The following is a 14883-nucleotide window of genomic DNA, read 5'->3' as shown; positions in this document are numbered from 1 at the left end:
TATCTGTCTATATATTAAAACTGTGTGTGTGTGTGTGTGTGTGTGTGTGCGCGCGCGCGCGCGCGCGTGTGCATGTGCGTGTGTGTGTGTGCGCGCGCGCGTGTGTGCGCGCGTGTGTGTGTGTCAGATTCCATTTTCAGATATTTTGTTTTTGGCCTTTGATTCCTTGGTCGTCCAAAACCACATGCTGAAATTCCGTGAATTTTACCATTTCGCTAGCGATTTCACTTTTACATTCGTTAATCCACTCATTACATTTGAACATTGTTATGTACACATTTTTTAATAAAATCCCCCCCCCCCCCACTCACTCATTTTAAAATATAAACCGGACTCACGAGCTGCTTGATGCCACATGCCGAACTATCCAGGCCCACCTGCCTCCAGGCCCCGCCCCCCCCACCGCTGTGGATTAAAGGCGCAGAGAGATCGAGAAAGTTCTGCAGAACAAACATTCTACAGCTCCGTTCCGCTGTAGCTTCTTCATTCTACACATCTCGGGACAGCGACTCCTCACGCGCTGAACCTTATCATCACTGTTGGCGCAGCTCGTGAAGCCTTGCGCTCTCATTCCAGCTGTGGGTTTACAGAGTCAGAAGCCGCTTCTCTCTCTTTTCATTTGGCAGCCCGGCTCTCCTGCACCACCCACACCCCCCCCCCCCCCCCGCTGCCCGCACCATGCCAAGTACGCTCGCGCCACGCCTCCCGCAGCTCGAGTCCTGCCCGCTCGCTCCTCCCCTCCCCCACTTCACCTCTCTCCCCCAACCTCCCCTTTTCCAAAATTTGTAAAAAAAATTGAAAACCATGTATCATTTTCCTTCCACTTCACAATTATGCACCACTTTGTGTTGGTCTATCACATAAAATCCCAATAAAATACATTTACGTTTGTGGTTGTAACGTGACAAATGCGGAAAAGTTCAAGGGGTATGAATACTTTTGCAAGCCACTGTATATAAATAAAATCACACTCCTCCACACTGACCAATGAGAATAGTTTTCTGTCAGTGGGTTTCCCGTAAAGAACGAGCAATTTAAAGTGGCAATGTAAAGAGAAACTCAGTGGGTGAGGCAGCATCTGCCCCTCACCTCCCCCGGACTCCAGCTGGACACAGAGCACCTGGGCCGGCCTGCATTCCCGGGGAGGGGGGGAGAGAGGAAATGCTCCCCAGACATCGCCAAGTCTCCGCTCACTCCGGGCGTTGTTGCCGCTTCACTGACACACACTCTCACACACACCCTAACACACACCCTTACACACACCCTAACACACACCCTTACACACACACACACCGGCACACACAAGGTTGAAAGGGATATGGGCCAAATGCGGATAAATGGGACTAGTTTAGGTGGGGCATCTTGATCTGCATGGACAAGTTGGGATGTAGGGCCTGTTTCCATGCTGTAAGACTATGACACACTGTAGAAAGGGTGTGATTGCTCTGGAGAGGACCCAGGGGCGATTTATGAACATATTGGCAGGGCTGGAATTTTTTCACTTTGAAGAAAGATTTGATAACTGGGATTGTATTCTCTGCAGCAACAGAGGTGAAGAAAATACTTAATTGAGGTGAATAATATTATGAGAATAGGATCTGTTTCACTTAACAAAGAGTGTAGGAAGGAACTGCAGATGGCGGTTTAAACTGAAGATAGACTGAAGATAAACTGAAGATAGAATAACTCAGCAGGATGGGCAGCGTCTCTGGAGAGAAAGAATAGGTGATGTTTTGGGTCAAGACCTTCAGACTGAAGAGGTTGAAAACCAGCCATAAAACACAATGACTGGAGATGTGTGTTATCCAACTAAGGGCAGAAATCAGAATCATGGTCCATCTTTATTGACGTGACACCATAATAAATATATTACAGAAAAAAGAATTCAATGGGGTGGCACGGTGGCGCAGCAGTAGAGTTGCTGCCTTGCAGCACCACAGACCCAGATTTGATCCTGACAACATGTGCTGTCTGTACAGTCTTTGTACATTCTCCCTATGACCACATGGTTTTCTTTGGATATTCCGATTTCTCCCACATCCGAAAGAAGTGCTGGTTTGTAGGTTAATTGGCTTCTGTAAATTGTCCCTGGCATGTAGGATACAACTGGTGAAGGGTAGATTGCTGGTCGGTGTGGACTTGGTGGGTCGATGGGCCTGTTTCCATATATATGTTTTACATATTTCATTGAGCCATATACGGTTGAATATGTGGCATTATTTTCGTCTTGTTTCTATAGTGAAAGGGTAAGGTTGATTTATTTGTGCAGAACAGTGATGGAAGTCTGACTCCTCTTTCAATTCAATTCAATTCAATTCAACTTTAATGTCATTGCACAAATACAAGTATGGGTACAACGAAATGCAGTTTAGCGTCAGTCCGTAGTAATAGTGCAATATAGAAATAAAAATACAGAATAAGCAAACAATGTGGACGGAGAGACTGGAGAAATCTATCGGCGGGACTCCGAGTTCAGCAGTGTGATAGTGTTGTTGTAGAAGCTGTTCCTCATCCTACTAGTACGAGACTTGAGGCTCCTGATGGGGGGAGGGCAAACAGTCCATGGTTGGGGTGGGAGGGGTCTTTGATGATCTTCCCGGCCCGTCTCAGACACCGTTTTCGGTGGAGGGCATCCATGGCAGGGAGCGGGGCACCGATGATGTACTGAGCGGTTTTCACCACCCGTTATAGTGCCTTCCTGTCCGCTACGGTGCAACTGCTGTACCATACCGTGAAGCAGGTGGTCAGGATGCTTTCGATGGTACAGCGGTAAAAGTTGGTCAGGATCTGGGGGGACAGGTGAGCTTTCTTGAGCCTCCTCAGGAAGTAAAGGCGCTACTGCGCCTTTTTGATCAGCTTGGAGGTGTTGATGGACCAGGACAGATCCTCCGAGATGTGTACCCCGAGGAATTTGTAGTTGGAGACGCGCTCCACCTCAGTCCCGTTTATATGGATGGGGGTATGTCTGCCCCCTCTGTTCTTCCTGAAGTCAACAATAACTTCCTTCGTCTTCTTGGAGTTGAGGACGAGGTTATTGTTGGCACACCAGGTTGTCAGGTGCTGGACCTCATCCCTGTAGGCTGACTCGTCGTTGTCACTGATCAGTCCTACCACTGTGGTGTCGTCGGCAAATTTAATGATGGCGTTGGAGCCATTCTTAGGGATGCAGTCATGGGTGAAGAGGGAGTAGAGGAGAGGGCTGAGCACACAGCCCTGTGGCACGCCGGTGTTCAGTGTTATAGTGGAGGAGGTGAGGTTGTTGACCCTAACAAACTGTGGTCTGTTGGTGAGGAAATCCAGTGTCCAGTTGCAGAGGGAGGTGGAGATGCCAAGTCCGCTGAGTTTGGTGATCAAGCTGGCGGGGATGACAGTGTTAAAGGCAGAGCTGAAATCAATGAACAGCATCCTGATGTAGGTGTTATTGCTGTCCAGGTGGGTCAGGGCAGAGTGTAGGGCCGCCGATATGGCGTCCTCTGTAGACCTGTTGGTCCGGTAGGCAAACTGATGGGGGTCCAGTGTGGTGGGGAGGCTGGCTTTGAGGTGAGCCAAGATCAGCCGCTCAAAGCACTTAGCAATGACAGGGGTGAGTGCCACTGGGCGGAAGTCGTTGAGACTCCCTGTAGCTGATTGTTTGGGCACTGGCACAATGGTTGATGTCTTGAGGCAAGTGGGGACAACACCCTGGGCCAGTGACAGATTGAAAATGTCAGTCAAGACCAGGGATAGTTGTCCAGCACATGCCCTAAGCACCCGCCCGGGGATGCCATCGGGGCCGGCAGCTTTGTGCTCATTCACCTTGCTCAGTGCATCTTGTACAGCAGAGGTGGAGAGACTGAGGGGTTGTTCATTCGGGGGTGGAGCAACTTTGATGACTGGAGTTTTGTTGTCCCGGTCAAAGCGAGCATAGAAATGGTTCAGCTCGTCAGGAAGGGAGGCGTTGTCTGGGGGGGGGGGGGTGTTAGCTTTATGGTAATCGGCAATGGATTTGATTCCTTGCCACATGCGGCTGGGGTCGGAGTTGTTTTGGAAATGCTCCTCAATCCGCCGTTTGTGATTGATTGAGCATTCCTAATTCCCTTTTTCAGATTGGCCCTGGATGAGCTGTATCCCTCAGCGTTGCCAGATCTGAAAGCGGCATCGCGAGCCTTCAGCAGGAGTCTGACCTGCCTGCTCATCCACGGCTTCTGGTTAGGGAAGGTCTTTATCTCTTTGTGGGTAGTGACGTTGTCAGTGCAGAATTTTATATAGTCCAAAACGGTTGAGGTGTATGAGTTGATGTCCACTTGGGAGTTAAAGATGGCCTGGGTGGCAAACAAACTCCAGTCTGTTTGCTGAAACTGTTCCTGTAAAACAGAGACAGCCCCCTCTTGCCTTGTTTCTATGTTTTTGTTTCTCTATATATGTGCATAACAGCATGAATTATAATCTGATTTCCATACATGAATATACTAAGGTCATTCGTGTGATGCACCTGTTGATCAGAGCCTGGCTCTACTGTGGAATGTAATAAGGAATTTAATTTAGCCTAACCTTATTCATACCTAATCCAATTTGAAGCATAAATGTTGCATTCAAGTGTAAGTTAAAAGACTCACTACAGTATGCACCAGATTGCACAATTTCAAGCTGAAAAATGCAAAAGCTCCCTACCGTGGGAGGGGGGGCACTCTCAACTCTCACCCAATGTTGACAGCCCTGTACCTGGCTCTGTGTGCACTCCAAAGAAAAGATGTCCCAGCCTGTCCATCCTCTTTGCACTAGGCATGAGATGTCCCAGATGTCCAAGCCTGCATGTTCAGGTAACGTCCTGGTGAATCTCTTCTGCACCCGATCCAACTTAATGACATCCTGTAGATAGGTGACCATAATAGCCATAAACAGTTATTTACCTTTTTGTTCTTTACATCCACCCCCCCCGTCCCCACCTCTCACCTCCTCACGACCTCTGTACCTCCTTGGTCTAGGGGTACCCTGCTCTTTAGACACCATGAATTGGCACCTACTGGTGACTGTGTAACTGTCTATGGGCCTATTGCACTGGGCATGAGGTTAATTCCCGGGATGGCGGGACTGTCATATGTTGAAAGAATGGAGTGACTGGGCTTGTGGAATTTAGGATGAGAGGCGATCCTATTGAAATATATTAGATTATTAAGGGATTGGACAAGCTAGAGGCAGGAAACATGTTCCCAATGTTGGGGGAGCGCAGAACCAGGGGCCACAGCTTAAGAATAAGTGGTAGGCCATTTAGAACGGAGATGAGGAAAAATGTTTTCACCCAATTCTGGTGCAGATAAAACATGTATACACCTTGCCCGCTGCTCCTCGAACCTTTCCATTCAGTGGTTAATCTTGAGTTAGTGCAAGTGCGGCTGAAACATGGCCTGTGCCAGGGTGCTTTTGCCACACTGGCCAGTCCCCCCTTCATCTCACCCTGTTGTACATTTGGTTGTAAAGGTCACAAGCGGTGGATATCTGAAATGAGGCGCCTGTTTTATTTTAGCAAGTGGGCCGCGGTCACGGACACTAGCACTATGCAGAAGACATATCCACAATGCGTCTCCTTTCGGAGAATCTGCATGTGTGTGGTTACGAGCTGGAGGCTACCGGAGGCTGCGCTGTATCCACTTGTGCAGAAACAGGATGTGATCGCATGCAGAATCCTTGCAGAGTTTCGACTCTGGATCTGAGGCGAAGTAGATTCATGAGAAAGTTGTCAGGACTCGAGGTGCCTGAGCTATAGGGAGAAGTTGTGTAGGCTAGGACTTTATTCCTTAGACAATAGACAATGGACAATAGACAATAGGTGCAGGAGTAGGCCATTCGGCCATTCGAGCCAGCACCGCCATTCATATTGAATGGCGGTGCTGGCTCGAAGGGCCGAATGGCCTACCCCTGCACCTATTTAATATTGATGATATTAGTATTGATGATCCTGGATGAGCAAAATCCAAGGGGAATGTTTTGTGGAGAAAAACCAGAAGCTAAATCGTATTGGACTACAGAGTTTTTAAAGCTTTAAACTTGAGGTCAGCATACTTCCTTTTCATTTCAAGTTTCCCGGAAATCAAAGGGCTCAATCAGAATCTTCAAAAAGCAATTATGAGTCAATCACATATGGTCAAGAGGCAAGAGTGTGTATTTGTAGATGTACTGGGACAATTAAATTCTTATTTGCTGCAGCCTCACAGGTACATAAGAAACACTAATACCAATTAAAAAATTAATATACAATAAATGACAACTTATTTTAAGTAAACTAGTCATGATGTGGAATTAGACCATGAAGTTTGGTAGAAAATTTGGCGACGTGCTGAATCACAATACAATACAATAGAAACATAGAAAATAGGTGCAGGAGGAGGCCATTCGGCCCTTCGAGCCAGCACAGCCATTCATTGTGATCATGGCTGATCGTCCCCAATCAGTACCCCGTTCCTGCCTTCGCCCCATATCCCTTGACTCCGCTATTTTTAAGAGCCTTATCTAGCTCTCTCTTGAAAGCATCCAGAGAACCTGCCTCCACCGCCCTCTGAGGCAGAGAATTCCACAGACTTACCACTCTCTGTGAGAAAAAGTGTTTCCTCGTCTCAGTTCTAAATGGCTTACTTTCATAGACTTATGAACAAGGACCCCCAGATCCCGTTGTACCTCCCCTTTCCCCAACTTGACGCCATTTAGATAGTAATCTGCCTTCCTGTTTTTGCTACCAAAGTAGATAACCTCACATTTATCCACATTAAACTTCATCTGCCATGCATCTGCCCACTCCCCCAACCTGTCCAAGTCACCCTGCATTCTCATTGCATCCTCCTCACAGTTCACACTGCCACCCAGCTTTGTGTCATCTGCAAATTTGCTAATGTTACTTTGAATCCCTACATCCAAATCATTGATGTATATTGTAAATAGCTGCGGTCCCAGCACCGAGCCTTGCGGTACCCCACTAGTCACTTCCTGCCATTCTGAAAGGGACCCGTTAATCCCTACTCTTTGTTTCCTGTCTGCCAACCACTTCTCTATCCATGTCAGCACTCTACCCCCAATACCATGTGCCCTAGTTTTGCCCACTAATCTCCTATGTGGGACCTTATCAAATGTTTTCTGAAAGTCCAGGTACACTACATCCACTGTCTCTCCCTTGTCCATTTTCCTAGTTACATCTTCAAAAGTAGAGTACAAGAGGATGAGGGTTGATCTTATAAACCGGCATCTGCAGTTCCTTTCTACACATCCTGGTATAATTCAGTTTGGTTTAGTTTTTTTAGTTTGATTTAGTTTAGTTTAGTTTATTGTCAAGTGTACCGAGGTACAGTGAAAAGCTTTTGGTTGCGCGCTACCCAGTCAGTGGAAAAACAATGTATATGATTAAAATTGAGCCGTCCACAGTGTACAGATAGAGGATAAAGGGAGTAAAGTATATGTGTCTTTTTACAATACTGGCGAGTTTTTGACGAACAAGATTTTTAAAAACTTTTTTACACCAATACACTGTTCTTTAAAAAAAATTGCCCATCATGTGAAACCTTATAAATAGCAGATATAAATTCGATAACTTCAAGACTGAAAGTCAAAAACTTTTTTCATGACAGACAAATTTTCATCGTTTTACCACCAATTTGGACACCAAAAATGTGACATTAAAAACAGTGCCACATTTAGTCATGAATATTTAATTCATAAATAAGCTTCATTTGGCCCCTCATACATATATGTTTTGATAAAGATCTGGGCTTAATATCTTCATCAATACTAGGAGAAAAATACAGTAAATTAAAGATAATCCAGTACAGTAAAGATCCCGTAACGGTGATGCTCTGTGTCCATTGTCACAACGACTGTTATCGGGGTCGGTACCTCCGTAAGTTAACTCATGGAGACTCAAAACCTCTAATGCTTTTCAAAAACCCATCGAGGTGTCCTAAGGTAGTTGCGATTTGTGGGTGAGTTAATTATTTTTTCTTATTTTCCAATTTAATATATCAAAAACATCGTGGTGTCAAAAACGCAACGACCGTTTACGATATACGACTTTAAAAAAAAAACATTTTTTTGACATAAATTGGTCATCAAAACTAAGAAACTGAGCCAACCTTCAATTTGGCAACACACTGTCTCTTGTTTCCCCGTCGTACGGGCCAAGTTGCTAACTTCATTCCTTCGTGTCAACTTTGGGAAGCTCCGCAACGACCGTTACGGAGACATTTTACAAACAAAAAAATTAGCCCAGATCAAACAATCTGACGAATCATCAGCCATCGATGTCGCTCAGATCCATAAGGTAATGTACCGTCTAGATCACATTGGTGAAAATGCTTGGTTTTCGCTGGGACACCAAAACAAACGTTTTTTTTAGTGTCCACCGCAACGTACGTTTGTGGGTATGATGTGTAACGCATGTTGCGGTGCCCACTCAGATGGATGCAGTATTTTAACACATGATCAGGTGAATTAAGTAGAAATGGTGTTTGCAGTTTTATTGTTCCATGTGGTATTCATCAACATAGAAAGGAAAAATAAATATGTGCACTTACTGTGCCAACCAGGTCACTGGTGGACACCACGTGACAATCGTTACACAAAATGTATTTGTGTATCCTGATGCCATTTTCAGAAACTTGCCATCAATATGCTATTTTACGAGGACATACCCGTAGGTTTAAGGCGAGAGCAGGCAAGATTTAATAGGAACCTGAGGAGCACCTTTTTTTACACAGCGTGGTGGGTATATGGAATGATCTGCCAGAGGGTGATAGGTATATGGAATGAGCTCTCGTAGGAGGTAGTTGAGGCAGGTATTATCACAGGTTTAAAAAACATTTGGATATTTGGCCAAACACAGGCAGGTGGGACTAGTGTCGATGGGGCATGTTGGTCGGCGTGGGTAAGTTGGGCTGGAGGGCCTGTTTCCATGCTGTATGACTCTATGAGTTCGACATGGTTTAACACTGCACCAGACCAATGCTGGACAGCAGTCTCTCTTACACAGTGTTCCCAACAAAGTGTCCACCTTAGGAAGAAGCACAACTCCAGGCCAATGTTCCTGGTGGTCGTGTTTCAAGTCAACACACTTTGAATGCAGACACAAGGAACTGCTGATGCTGGTTTACAAAATAAAAGACACAAAGTGCTGGAGTAACTCAGTGGGTCAGGCAGCATCTCTGGAGAACATGGATAGGTAATGTTTTGGGTTGGGACCCTTCTTCCGACTGATTATAGTAGGGGGGAGAAGGTTGGAAGAGAGGTGGTATATTTAGCTGAAAGTTATCACAAAATAAATACAGAAATTCTCTGTCTGAAGAAGGGTTCTGACCCAAAACGTTTCATGATGCAGCTCTATAGGACGTTGACAGAAACGGAGCACCCGGAGGAAACCCACGCGGTCACAGGGAGAACGTGCAAATTCCACACGGATAACACCCGAGGTCAGGATCGAACCTGGGTCTCTGGCGCTGTGAAGCAGCAGCTCAACCCACTGTGCCACCGTGCCGCCTTGTTTAGGGATACTCAGCATCATCTGTGGGGAGAGGTGTAAAATTAAAGTTTCAAGTCAATTGTCTTGCATCAGAGCCGAACCATATCAGGGGAGAGGTCATTGAGTTGGAATTCTACTTCTGGTTCTCTCTCCACGGTTACTGCCTGACCTGCTGTGTATATCCAGCATTCCCTCTCTTTATGTGGACCTGGGTCGCTGGAGCTGTGAGGCAGCGTGTCTACACTGGCAGCATCAGCCATGATCACATTGAATGGCGGTGCTGGCTCGAAGGGCCGAATGGCCTACTCCTGCACCTATTGTCTATCACTGTGCCGCCCCTCTGAAGGAAAGATTTAATATGAGTATTGATTATCCTGGATGAGCAAGATCCAAGGGGAATGTTTTGTGGAGAAGAACCAGAAGCTAAATGGTATTGGACGACAGAGTTTTTAAAGCTTTAAACTTGAGGTCAGCACACTTCCTTTTCATTTCAAGTTTCCCGGAAATCAAAGGGCTCAATCAGAATCTTCAAAGAACAATTATGAGTCAATCACATATGGTCAAGAGGCAAGAGTGTGTATTTGTAGATGTACTGGGACAATTAAATTCTTATTTGCTGCAGCCTCACAGGTACATTAGAAACAATAATACCAACAAAAAAATAAATATACAATAATTGACAACTTATGATGTGGAATTAGACCATGAAGTTTGGTAGCAAATTTGGCGACGTGCTGAATCACAATACAATACAATACAATTTATTGTTGTCATTTGAACCTCATTGAAGTTCAAATGAAATTTGGTTTCTGCAGTCATACAACAAGTAAAGAACCAAGACACAACACAATTTACACAAACACCCATCACAGTGAATCTCCTCCTCACTGTGATGAAGGCAAAGTCTTATCTCTCCCCTGCACTCCCCATTCTCCTCCCGATGTCAAAGTCAAAGCCCCCGGCGGGCGATGGTAAATAAGTCCCCCGGCCATTAAAGCCGCGCCGGGCGATGCAAGGCCGTGCTCCGGGTCTTGATATTGGAGCCCCCGGCCGGCGCCAGCAAGTCCCCGCGGCCATTAAAGCCGCGCCGGGTGATGTAAGGCCCCGCTCCAGGTCATTTTCAACCCCGCAACTCGGGCGGGAGAAGTTGCTGTTGCGGAGTTGAAAAGCGGTCTCCCACCAGGGACCCGCGAGCTCCCGATGTTACCATCCACCGGGCCTGCGGCTGGAGTCTCCGAATCTCCGGGGTCGGGCCACAGCAGCGCGCCACCACAGCTCCTCCCGTTCCGAACTCGACCAGCAGGCCGCAGGCTCCGCGACTGGAGCCCCCAGGTGGTTCCGGTTGGAGGCCGCTCCACGGTGCTTGGCCCCAACGACAACGGAGACCCGACAGAGAAACGGTCGGGCCCCTCGTATAGGGAAGAGATTTCAAAGTTTCCCCCACCCCGCCCCCAACACATACCCAGTTAAAAAAAACTCTATAAACTACACTCAACGGGACAAAGAAAATAAAAAAAGACAGACAGACTGCAGAGGCCGCTGCGACGTGGGTCGCGCCACCCACCCCTCAATCACCTCAAACTTCTGAGGAAGTAAGACTATTGGTGAACTATCTTTGTGATTACAACAATGTCTTGGGCTCAGGACAGATCATCAGTGGTGTGTACGCCCAGGAACTTGAAACCGTTGACTTTCCACCACTGACCAGCCAATGCCTGGTCCCGCAACACAAGCCTTTAGAAAGTTGAAATGGTATCCTCTTCTACAGCTTCCTCTGGCAAAGATACTGCCATTATTAATTAGTAAACAATAACTATCGAGTAAGCTGCACATTCACCACACACATCTCCAGCTGATTTCTCTACCGTTTTTGACGTGTGAAATTCTGCAAACAAGCCTGACTTTACAATTCTTTCTCTCTCTCAGGGTTATGAGGTCAACAGAGGAAACAACATCAAACAACGTGTTCCCCTTCAAAATCATTCACGTGAACAAGAAACACAGAACCTGGTACTTCTCCGCAGCGTGTGAGGAGGAGAGAAAGGTGAAGCCAGTGTTACATTTGTTTAATTCATTAAACAGTTGATTAATTGAAAAAGTACAGCTCACAAATATGCCCAGAACCTCAGAAGAAGGGTCTCAACCCGAAATGTATATTGCTTTCCTTCTCTCTGGAGATGCTGCCTGTCCTGCTGAGTTGCTCCAGCATTTAGCATCTATCTACCAGCATCTGCAGTTCCTGCACAAATTTGTACATGCTGCAGCTTTAAAAGCTCATTAATGCGATAACACACAGATAAATAACCAGATTCTTGAACACTACACAACACTAATCTCCACTATGAAATTCTTTGGAATGTCTTTGGTTGCACGAAGGACTGTGGAGTTTGTTGCATTAGTATTGGAGTTATTAATTTGTTGATTTTTTATTTATTCTATATCATCTATGTATATTGCACTTACAGGCGTGTTATGCTATTGCATGTAAGAACTTAATTGTTCCGTGCCAGCACATATGATAATGTAATACTTGATTCTTAATTAGGAATACAATAAATTAATAATAATTGAAATAATTAATAATTAATAATGATGGCAATAATAATTATTAATAATAAATTAATAATCAGTAATACTAGGTAACCAGCGACCATAATAGTGCAAAACCGAAGTCTGTAGTGCAACCTGAACCTAACTGGCTTTTAAAGCCAAGGACAAGAACTTTGTACAGCCAAGTAGTGTCTCGGTGAAATCTGCTATTACACTACAATTCTTGCACTTCTTTACTAATGTATGATTGTGCTTATCTATCGTATGACTTTTCTGGATTATATGCAAAACAAAAGATTTTCACTGTACATAGGTACATGTGACAAAGTATCATCATAACCAAAGTTCCCAGTAGATTATAGTTGCTGAGGCTGTGGTTAGTGTTGTGCAGTGTTCATGAGCCTGATGGTTAATGGGGAGAAGCTGTTCTTGAGCCTGGAGGTCAGGGTTTCTCAGACTCCTGTACGTTCATTGGTAGTGGAGAGATGAGAGCATGGCCAGGGTGGTGTGGGTCTTTTGCTGCTTTCATGAGGCAGCGCTTGCTGTCGATCCCTTTGATGGTGTGGAGGTCAGTACCGGTGATGGGCTGGACCATGTCCACCACTTTCTGCAGTCGCCTTCATTTCTGGGCATTCAGGTTACCGAACCATGCCGTGATGCAAGCACTCAGTATGACCTCTGTCCTGATTTAATGTCAACAACTTCTTGAAAATCCTGCTGCTTACATTGAACGTGTTCCAAAATGTAAAGAAAACTTACTTTGAAAAAAACTCTACCGTTATTTTCGCTTATTTAATTCTGGTTCCATTTTTTTTAGACTGAAAATACAATTTGCTGTCTGTACATCAGTATGGCCCAGTATTTTCCACCTCATTGCCTACACACTAAAGCTCCAATGATCTCCATGGCCAGAGTGAGCCCCACCACAAATTGGAGGAACAACACCTCATATTTCGCTTGGGTAATTTACACCCCAGCGGTATGAACATTGACCTCCAATTTCAGATAGTCCTTGCTTTCTCCCTCCTTCCCCTCCACTTTCCAGCTCTCCCACAAGCCTACTGTCGCCACCTCTTCCTTTCGTTTTCCCGCCTCCCCCCCCGACATCAGTCTGAAGAAGGGTCTCGACCCGAACGTCGCCCATTCCTTCTCTCCATAGATGCTGCTTCACCCGTTGAGTTTCTTCAGCATTTTTTGTCTTCCTTCAATTTTTCCAATATCTGCAGTTCCTTCTTAAACATTTCTTATTACCCCAAGACAGTTCAATGTCTATTTGTAAAAGCAAACAGATCTGTTCATCATGTATTGCTCTTCCTTTCAGAAGTGGATGAAGTGTTTGCGAGAAGAAATTGACCGGTACCACGAGAAAGTGGAGTCGCTAGGAAATCTGAGGTACCATTGCGATGAATTTTTAATTTAGGTTGTAGAGAAATGTTGACTTTTATAGAGGCACATAATGCGTTATGACTATATTATATTGCACCAAGGATGATGGGTGTATGGAACGAGCTGCCAGAGGAAGTAGTTCAGGTGGGTACAATAACGACATTTGGTCAGGGACATGGATAGGAAAGGTTTAGAGGGATTTGGTCCAAATGTGGGCAAATGGGACTAGATTGAAGTAGGGTTCCAACTTGAAATGTCACCGATCCATGTTCTCCAAGAATGTTGTCTGACCTGTTGAGTCACTTCAATACTTTGTATCTTTTTTTGTACCTCCGTTAAACTTAGTCCCTTTCAGCTTAAAGTTATGAATCTTCTACCGCAGAGTCAGGAAGGCCAGGTGGTTGAATATGTTCAAAGAGGACTCTGATGGATGTTAAAATCACGAGAGACTGAAGAGATTATGGAAGAGTGGAGTTGAGGCCATGATTGAGTCGGCTGTGAATGGTGCAGGAGGCTTGATCGGCTGGTTGGCCCCATCCCCCTCCTGCTATTTCACCTCCTGATAACATTCTGATTCTAGTCACTAGTTGGCCATACAAACGGCCAACTGGCAGCTGGGTCTGACAGTAAATAAAGCTTGGGTGTCATGTCCAGCTCTCTCATTTAATGGGTTGGCAAATCTCTCTCTGTAAAGATGAGCTGTTGGACTATTGAGTGCTGGACTAACTTCAGGGGTGGCACAGTGGTAGAGTTGTCGCCTTACAGCATCACAGACACGGGTTCGATCCCGACTACGGGTGTTGTCTGTGCGGAGTTTGTACGTTCTCTGTGTGACGGCGTGGGTTTTCTCCGGGTGCTCCGGTTTCCTCCCACGCTCCAAAGGCATGTCGATTTGCAGTTTAATTGTCTCTAGTGTGTAGGATAGTGCTAGTGTACGGGGTTATTGCTGGTCGTCGTTGTACTGGGTTATAGCGGACCATTGAGGTGATTGCTGGTATGGGCAGACTCGGTGGGCCAAAGTGCCCGTTTCTACATTATATCTCTAAACTAAACTAAACTCTAGCAGGTCAGGCAGCATTTGTGGAGGGAAATGGACAGGCAATGTTTTGGGTTAGGACCCCAGCCACTGCTCATTATTACCCAGTTTAGTTCCCCTTCACCAAAGACCCTATCTGTCCATTGCCCATCTTGTTAACCAAGTGCCTCCCCCATCCCTTCCCATTTGCCCACCATCCTTCCGGGACCGGTCCTGAACCGAAACTTCGCCTGTCCATTCCCTCCATAGATGCTGCCTGACCCGCTGAGTTCTTCTAGCACTTTGTGTTTTCCTCAAGATTCGAGCACCTACAGTTTGCGTCTTTGAGGCCAGGATATTGCCGGCGGCGCTGTAGCTGATACAGGAATGGGGCAACTGATGGAGGTTCAGTGACCCTCCACATAAACATGGAAACTATGGAAATATTCTGTAGGTC

At 45.8% G+C, this 14883-nt stretch overlaps 1 protein-coding gene across 2 annotated transcripts in view; it reads left to right on the top strand.

Annotated features, from left to right (window-relative positions):
- Positions 1-14883, top strand: part of sh3bp2 (SH3 domain binding protein 2) — an 81771-nt gene that overhangs the window by 34789 nt on the left and 32099 nt on the right. For both annotated transcript variants that reach the window (XM_033018369.1, XM_033018368.1), the window contains exons 4-5: positions 11402-11519; positions 13347-13417. In XM_033018369.1, coding sequence (XP_032874260.1) covers positions 11402-11519; positions 13347-13417 — 189 coding nt within the window. The remainder of the gene's footprint in view (positions 1-11401; positions 11520-13346; positions 13418-14883) is intronic.

Source organism: Amblyraja radiata, chromosome 3, assembly GCF_010909765.2.
Source record: "Amblyraja radiata isolate CabotCenter1 chromosome 3, sAmbRad1.1.pri, whole genome shotgun sequence".
NCBI lineage: Eukaryota > Metazoa > Chordata > Chondrichthyes > Rajiformes > Rajidae > Amblyraja > Amblyraja radiata.
This window is presented reverse-complemented; position numbering and strand designations above follow the sequence as displayed.